Source organism: Sinocyclocheilus anshuiensis, unplaced genomic scaffold, assembly GCF_001515605.1.
Source record: "Sinocyclocheilus anshuiensis isolate Anshui unplaced genomic scaffold, SAMN03320099.WGS_v1.1 scaffold194, whole genome shotgun sequence".
Lineage (NCBI taxonomy): Eukaryota > Metazoa > Chordata > Actinopteri > Cypriniformes > Cyprinidae > Sinocyclocheilus > Sinocyclocheilus anshuiensis.
The window spans coordinates 580,367-589,820 of NW_015546074.1; the positions used below are offsets into that span (position 1 = coordinate 580,367).

The following is a 9,454-nucleotide window of genomic DNA, read 5'->3' on the forward strand; positions in this document are numbered from 1 at the left end:
TAAATGTATGTTTTAATGTGTTGGGTGCTTTTCTCAAACCATGGAAAGAGCAAATGTCATTTTATACAATTCAAGTTTCACATGGGGACGTCCTTCAAATCATTTAATATTCCAAAGAATAATATAAATTAATAGTAACTTAATTACTTAATAGTAACTTAATAAACCACTCGAAAGGATATATATGTTGAAGTGGCAGTGAATTCCAGAATCCACCCCTTCAACATGAAGAAATATGTATGGAAACATGTCATTTACAGTTCTAAAGTGCTGTAAAAGCTTGAAAGTGCACCTTGAAAATGCTTGAATTTCATTTGGGCAAAGGTGTAAGAACACTGCTGTCAGTTAAATATCATTCTGTTGAAAACTGAAAACTCAAGCAACTCCCCTCTTGTGTTCAACGGACACGAGTGCGAGAAGGCGAATGAATCTGTGCTTTTAAATGTGCACAAAATGCAGTTCACCTATGTGTCCACAAGGGCGATGCCTTGACACTGTGTTTAGTTGGAATGACATAATAAGTGCCAAATATTTGGTGACTCAACCTCACAGTAAAAAGCACACGTTTTCCCATATATCCATATATTGGGTTAGCCTGCTTCTTTATATTATTTGCCTTCAAATGCCCTTTTCTCACAGTTCCTGTAAGTAGCCTAACACTGTGTGCTTACTTCAGTTTCGTTTCATTTAGTCAAATTCTAACTGAAATACGAGACACTCTTTAACACTTGGATTTCATCTGTATATCAGTATCAGCCGCATCCACATTGAAAAGAAACCTGGAATCAAATGATTTATCCTTTATTAGCTAAATGTAACAATTGGGAACATTGTTCACTAACCACAACACAAACCCGGTGAAACGTTTTCGCAACCCGTCTTTTACACGCCTCAGTTCCGGGTCTTTCCGCAGGTTGGGATAGTGACTATGGAAGTATGACCGACGCGCTGGAGTTGAAGCACATTCAAGTTGTCTGTGACAACAATAACGTCTCGAGTGACCAAACGATTGAGGTAAGTTGTCAAAAATGTATCCTTTATTCATCTTGTCTTCAGATCATTGACACGTTTAGTTACTCAAGATTGTGCAAGTGCGCAAACGTCCATCTCTACTAAGAGAACACTAAAGTTTTACCCTGAGTGTCTTCCATTGTTGTTTTGTTTTGATCGTAAAATCGATGGAAAGAAAACCTTTTTTTTTTTTTTTTTACTTTTTAATCCCATACAAAAGGTACTGTGGTGGTACCTTAATGCTTAACTAAATACATGCCATGACCTGAATGATTACCATATTCATATTTATTTAGGCTACATTGTACTCCAAGGTAGAATACCATGTTCCCAGATGAAAAGTCTAACCTCGTTTGTTGGTTTTAGCTAATTTAAGATGATATTCGCTGGTTTAAACTGGTTTCCCAGCCTAGCCAAGCAGATCTTCATCTAGTTTAGTGGTTCTTTTGAAAAGGATATGATTACTATGGTACATGGCCATAAAAAGTCAATACGTCTCTTGAAATATCTTATAATCTGGCCTTTTTATGACAAAGCAAGACTGGCCCAGGTTGTAAAATGTCATGTGGTATGATTCTCAAAAATGTAAAGTTGTTTATGATAATTTATTAATAATTATTTATATATGGGTGATTCTTAGACTATGGGCACTTTTATGTTCTTGGTCATATTTATAAAAATACATATAATTTTGGACAAATTCCTATATACACACACACACACACACACACACACACACTGTACATATATTTATATACACACACACACACACACACACACCTGGAACACTTGGCACATTTAAAAGATGTACTCTTTTCTTTATTATGGACCCTCTTCATTGCACCTGGCCTGTACCATTTTAATGTTTTTACTGTTTTGTTAGTGGCTGTTGTCTAAAGCAGTGTTTCCCAACCTTTTTTTAGTCGCGGCACCCTTTGGAAATTGTAACAAATTTGTGGCACCCTACAAAATGTATTTTGTCACAATATTTGAATTTCTTCTAAAGATATACAGTATACACTGCAACTGTTTTTCTCTTAATGTATGTATATATCGTATAAATTATGTCACAAATGTTCACAGGTGATTCCAGGGAATGGCACTTGCTCAGACCACCTAAGATCAGAGAGAAATGAAGTGTCCCCTCTTCTAGTAACACCACAGGTATATGCCTCTTACTCATAACTTTTGATTGGCTGAAGAAATTAATTGATTGAATGAAACTATAATGGTTTTGAACCAAAGCAAAACTATTTTAAGATACATTCACAATGACGGAACTTGTGACCATAGTTGCTTTTGGGAAACGCTTCCCTGATTGACAAATACAAAAATTGACAAACTAATCTATACAATACGTTGTTTCACTCATAATTAGGTTATTCAAGTAAGCTCCACTTATTATGTCTGCCCTGACACCTTGTACTGCATGCAGATTTTTAGGCTGCAAACTGATCCTTCAGTTTAGTTTGACTGGTCTATCTGGATTTGTGTGTTTTCAGGTCACTGAGAACAATAGGGAACAGCACCTCCATGGGGATGGAGTCGATATTGACTCTCTAACTCAACCCAAGGTAAATTTGAAAAGCAACAAGCCATTACTTGGAGTATGTCTACATGTGAAATAATCAATTTTTGATGTCTCTCTTATCTGACAAACACATTTGAGGTCTTGGAGTCTTTACTAATGAGCTGATGAGTTGAATCAGTTGTGTTGATTAGGGAGACATCTAAAATGTGTAATGCTGGGGTTTCTCCAGGACCAAGATTGGAAACCACTGACATAAGCAAATATGTCTACTGTAATTTAAACAGCTTGGCTTTGAACAACGCTGAGGTACAGTAAGAAAGCCTTGTGGCTGTTCCTCTGTAGGGCCCTATGATTTCCGTGATGTGGAAAACGCGTACGGAATCGCAGAATCCAGTCATAAAAATGGAATTTACTGTATAACGCGGAATGTCACTGAATTTGCCAATTTTTGGATGAATAAATCAAAAGTATGTCAGTACACTTAAATCAAAACGTGATATGGACTAGTGTCTGCGAATATTAAGCCGCAAAATATGCATTTAAATATGAATCCTTCTGTCACGGGCGCACTGCTGAGCAGAGTCAGGAGCAAGGAACGGAGAGAGACGAGGAGTACATCAATCCAACTGGGTTTTTATTTACACAAAGGAACACGGAACACTCACGCAATACATGGAGACATGACATGAACATGACCTGAACAATACCGGACGCTGGAGCACACACAGGGAACACTATTTATACACACACAGGAGGAGGGGATGACGAGACACACCTGGGAGCAATGAAACATCATGGGAAACACCTGGGACAAATTAAACATGGGAAAGGAAGGCACATGAGGAGCAAAACAACCACAAAACACGGAACAGAGTCTGACACCTTCATGTTCTGCGTCTCTGTGTGAATGAATGGCACAGACGCAAGGTTTTGTTTACTACACACATACTGAAGCACCTGAGACACTTGTGTTGTTTTCAGCCTCTGCCGCCTCAATATATGAGTACATGAACATAATCTCTAGGTCTGCTCTGAGAGTCACTTCATAAGCATTTTAAAGGGGTCATATGATGCTGCTAAAAATAACATTATTTTGTGTATTTGGTGTAATGAAATGTGTTTCCGGAATGCTGAATCCCTGACAATTTTCAAGCGACAGCTGAAAACTCATCTCTTTCGAAGCTACTTGACTTCTTCATCATCATTATAAAAAAAAATTCTCTCTCTTTATTTATTCCTTCTCTTTCTAGCTTGTACTTATTTGAACAATGTCTAGAAACTTGGTATTACAAGCACTTCCTGTATCTGTTTGCCTCTTTAAGAAGAATCGCCTTATGTATCCCCAAATTGTAAGTCACTTTGGATAAAAGCGTCTGCAAAATGACTAAATGTAAATGTAAATGTAAAATTCTTAAAACATTATTTTTAAGGAATATTTACAAAAAAAATAAAAAATACCAGAAAAATCTAAATACTCAACACTAAATACAATACACAAGTATTTCTAAGAAAAAAAGAAATAAAATAATAATAAATTCATTTTTTTTAAATAAAATCTATTATTTAGAGATGCTTTTGATTATTAAAATGTAATGAAAACATTAAAATGGAATCCAGAAAATTAATGGAAAACACAGAATTTGGTAAAAATAAAATTAATTTTTAGAAACAAAAAAATAAAAACGTATAGTGCCTCAAATATGTAAATAATTCAAAAATGTTATTTTTGTTACATTTTTAATAAACTGCTGTTAAATTGCGTACGTTTCATGATTTCTACTAATTAGACATGCTTTTTGATTAATAAAATGTAATGTAACCATTAAAACAGAGTCTATAAAAATGTAAACAGGAAAAAAAAAAAAACCTTAATCCAGAAACATTAAAACAGAAAATTGGAATTTGGAAAAAAATAAAACAGAATCTGGGAAAAAATGTAACGGATTTCATAGGCCCCTACCTCTTTGTGTTTGCAGTGGCAAAGGGAGCTGCGGAGGGTCAAGAGAGAACTGAATGAGGTGGTGGTGTGGAAACTCAAACTATGGACATTGCTACTTCTAATCTTTATTGCCATTGCTCTGGTTATTGGGATCTCAATTATTGTGTGTGCAGGTACTGATGCTCCATTCAGATTCTTTGTCTTCTGTGAATGCTATTTCTAATGTTACCAGTCCAATTTGTTAGGCTATGCATTCTGCTGTTTTTATGCACTTTTAATAGGAAACAAAGTCTCAGCTTTCAAATTCTGTCAATTTGATCACAAAATACAAACAATAATTTTTTTTTACGTTTAACACTCTTATTGTGGCATAACAGATTGCATCTTTTTCTCTTTAATTGTAGTTCTAGCACAAAATGAACATCATAATGTACTGTATGTTGAAGGAAACAATACAACTTACTGAAATATCTCATGTCTAGTAATTGTACAACTCATTTTTATGTGAGTGTTGATTTATCAAAAACATTTGATTAATTAATTGATTATTAAATAACATTTCGTTTTTGGCCAAGTGCATCCTGAATTCTTAGCTGACACCAGTCATATCTGGCTTGGTCTTCTGATACTGATGTTTAAAATTATGAGATCAGACGAGCCTTCCTCTATACATTTGCCAAAATGTCAGCTGTTTCCAAGATGACTGAACTACAGCATATGTTTCTTAAGTAATTCCTGTATAACATTCTGATTGTATTTTAGTTTTGTTTTGCAACCCTCTGTGTTTTAAAGTTGTTCATGACGATGAGGATGAAAAATATGACAAATCATCATTTGTGGTGGCACGCTTCTTCAGAGGAAATTTTACTCTGGATGCTAACAATTTCACTTCAGACTCTCAGGATGAAGAGACTATGATAGAGCTGGAACAGCAGGTAATAACAAGAATGATCTATTCAATACTAGAAATTGTAGATACCTGTGAAGCATTTTTGAGAAACCCATTCATACGCTTTATGTAACTTAACAGATCAAACTCTGACGTGTGAAGAAAGTCAGAGACATGCATTTATTTTTTAAAAATAAATATGGATTTAAAGATTAAATATTCACCTTTTTTTTTTTTTTCAAATGTTTCACATGATTTCCCTGACTAATCTTGAATCTGAAACTAAATAAATGTTCCATGTTTAGTACAAGCTAGACTCTATGGACAGCATCTGACATGTTATCAATTGACACAGAAAATGATTTTGACTCGTCCCAGTTTGTATGAACAAATAAAAAGTGCATTTACAACACTTACATGGGGTGTCTATGAGGCAAGACATTCCGGGGTTTAGAAGCAGAAAAAACGGTAATATTGTAAAATAATAGAATAAAAAAAAAAAAAACAGTTCTATTTGAATATGTTTTCAAATGTAATTTATTTCTGTGATGTAAAGCTGAATTTTCAGCATCATTACTCCAATCTTCAGAGCCACTTGATACTTTCAGAAATCAAATATGCTGATTTGCTGCTGAATTTTTTAAAATTGTTATTATCAATGTTGAAAACTCTTAATACTTTTTTGGAAACCATAATACTTTTTTTCCAGAATTCTTTGATTAATAGAAAGTTCAAAGGAGCAGCATTTATTTGAAATAATTTTTTTGTGACAATGCAAACCTTGAATCATTGTCACTAAGGACATCTGTCTTAAAGGAACAGTTTACCCAAAAATGGTTCACTCATGAAAATTCCCTCCTGACGTCATTTATTCACCCTCATGTCATTCCAAACTTGTATGACTTTCTTTATTCGTGGAAAAGAATCTGACTCAAAAGAACTATGCTTTCATTGGACATCACTGTTTAAAGCTACTGCACAAGTCAAGAGTTTCTGTAAAAACCCACCGTTTGTGATCCACTGAAGAAAGTAAGTCCGAGAGATTTGGAACAACTTGAGGGTGAGTAAATAATGATGAAATGTTCATTTTGTGGGTGAGCTAACCGCCCTGAGCAGGATGCGCCACAACTTGCACTTCTGCTTTCACAGTGGTAGTGTGTGTGGTTTTTGTTTCCTTCTCAGTGCTGTTCCTTAGTGGCACAGCACTGCATATCTGGGGTGTTTTGCTTATCTAACACATCTGATTTAACAGAGCTCAGTAGTAGACTGACTCAAGCACGTGTTTTAGATAAGTTAAACATCCAGGAGTAGAATGAAAAAAAAAAACAGCACTGCTTTGTTTTTTTTGCTATGTACATGTATGATTACTCATTCACTCTATGTTTGTTTCTCCCATACACCATGATCAACCCTCAGCTGATGGAAGTCTACAGTTCTTCTCCTGCATTGGAGCGGTACTTTAACAGTGTCACCATAAACAATCTCCAGTGAGTCAATTTTACACTCCACTGACACATTTTACTACTATTTGCTTGTCCATACCGTAGTGTGCCTTTAAGTCTTGTCCACTCATTTTTGGTGTGGCCCAGGCAAACACATTTCATTTATATCAAGTTAAAGTTAACCAAAATGACTTTTTAACACTGTGCTTCGATACAGAGACACTACAGCCCAGTTTAAGCTCCAGTTCATGATGCCTTTAGAACATGAGGAGTTGATACACTACACTCTGAGTCTAAAGATGGTTAAAAATGTGCTGCTCCAACACTTGTATGATCGAGACGCTGGAGACCCTTTCTATATCATACCAACATCACTCCACATGGAAGGTGAGGAGATATTTATCAAATGAAATAATAATAATAATACATTTATAAATAAATAATAAAAATCTTCAGCACTATCCTAACCATTATAGCTAATAATAAAAAGTATAAATATGGAAATGATATAGACAAAAAAAAAAAAGTAGTAAGTTTTTGTTTTATTAGTAGACCTTTCTATGATTTTCTTGTTTTTTGTTTGCTTTTGTTTTTCAGTTGGGTAGACATGCCAAACTTTGGATGTTGTAAATTGAACCTCTGGAACCCTCATCAGAAAACAGAACATTCCATACATCACATTATTTAATTCGATTGCCTTCTGGACTCTTTAACAGATCTCTTAATAATATTAATTATCCACCATTAATAATTATCTCAGTCTTTATGGGTTCATTTCAAAATAGCATTGCAGTAGGTCAGTGTTCATACAGTATGTTTTACACAATTTATATAAAAATAACTTTTTTAGATATTTAACACTTCAAAACACTTAATTAAAACACTTAAAAAAAGAGTAGAGTAACACAATTTTTTTGCATTTTATTATTATTATTATTATTATTATTATTATTATTATTATATTTTAGAATAAATAGATATAGCTTACTGTTTAGGAATATGAAGGTTTACATTTGTCACAGTTAGTCTCAAAAGATAACCCAAACACTGAATATGGAAGTTCCAATTCTGTTAATATGATGTTAGCTTCCATGTTTCTCCAGGATGATTTACTGTAATAATACTATAAGTGTACTGTACTTTTATTGACTTCTATTGATTCAAGACTGGACCATTTTTTTAATCACTGTGGAGCAATTCTTTGTATGCGTGTGAAATTTTTTTTTTGTAAAAATGTTTTTTTTTTTAAATAAACATTTGTGCTGAGGTGCTATAATGGAATTATTTTACAGTATGTCTACATCAATTATCTGTAACTCATATGTATTATAATCTAGACGTTGAGGACCCTCATTTTATTTTGTGATAAAAAAGGTACAAAGGTAAATTTTTAGAGGGTATTGGCTCAGTTATGCTTTTCTTTTTTTTTGAGAGTGGATAATTGTTAAGACTAAATAGCCAAACATGAGAAAACACATTCACAAATAGATTTTACACACACGCAAAACAGGCTTATATAACTAGCCTGAAAGTTTCACATTCTATAAGTTACAAATATAAAAGAGACAGTTTAACCCCAAATGAAACTTGTCAATATATAAACATTCTTTTTTTTGTTTTTGTTATCATTGCATGTTTTTCTATAATTATTTTGAATAATTGGTAGACATTAAAAACAGTTCTTTTTTTTTTTTTTTTAATAAAACGTCATGTGTGAACAGTCCTGGTTTTTGCACCAGATTCTTATTCAACAGTCTTGTGGATGGATCAAGTACTGTATAAACCAGGCCATTATTCACAATAACTGTTGACTAAGAAACCAATTTAGACTACTTTTCAGATGTATTTAATTAAAGGGGTCATATGATGCGATTTCAAGTTTTCCTTTCTCTTTGGAGTGTTACAAGCTGATTGTGCATAGATAAGATCCCTGAAGTTGCAAAGACTAAAGTCTCAAAACCAAAGAGATATTCTTTATCAAAGTTAAGACTCTGCCACACCCCCCTAAAACGGCTCGTTCTAACACGCCCCCACATATCTACCTCACTATGTGGAAATATTTGCGTAATGCCGCCCAAATGTGCACGCAAAGAAAGAAGGCGTGGTTTCAGTAACCGCAGTAATGATCTTTAAAAAAGCATCATATGACCCCTTTAAATTATATTTATTTATTTATTTACTTAGGCCTACTTTTAGGCTACTGACTGACTTATTTACAGTATTTTCCCCCCATCCCGAATCAAGGCTAGAGACTCCATTACCATTATGAAACACAAACATCCAGACATGAAGAACTTTATCCAGGATGTAATTAGAATGGACACTCTATTAAATAACTTGTATCTTATAAAAAAGGATGGCAGTTATTTGAATGTGATTTTATGTTAAGATAGATGTTCTCTATTACAGTTCACTTCAGCAGAAGAGATCAGATTCGCCTGATTTCAGCTGTGTATTTATGAGTGTCCGGTCTGTTGAAATATTAAAGGGGTCATATGATGCGATTTCAATTTTTCCTTTCTCTTTGGAGTGTTACAAGCTCTTGGTGCATAAAGAAGATCTGTAAAGTTGCAAAGACTAAAATCTCTAATCCAAAGAGATATTCTTTATAAAAGTTAAGAGTCAGCCACGCCTACCTAAAA

At 34.1% G+C, this 9,454-nt stretch overlaps 1 protein-coding gene across 1 annotated transcript; it reads left to right on the forward strand.

Moving 5' to 3' along the window:
- Positions 1-468: 468 nt before the first annotated feature.
- On the forward strand, positions 469-7,643 carry LOC107699819 (TPA-induced transmembrane protein-like). The gene is made up of 9 exons (XM_016501213.1): positions 469-644; positions 914-1,014; positions 2,095-2,175; positions 2,514-2,585; positions 4,519-4,654; positions 5,274-5,416; positions 6,787-6,857; positions 7,030-7,199; positions 7,410-7,643. Exons 1-9 carry the CDS (start codon positions 623-625, stop codon positions 7,415-7,417), a joined length of 804 nt encoding a protein of 267 aa, XP_016356699.1. The 5' UTR covers positions 469-622; the 3' UTR covers positions 7,418-7,643.
- Positions 7,644-9,454: the final 1,811 nt, after the last annotated feature.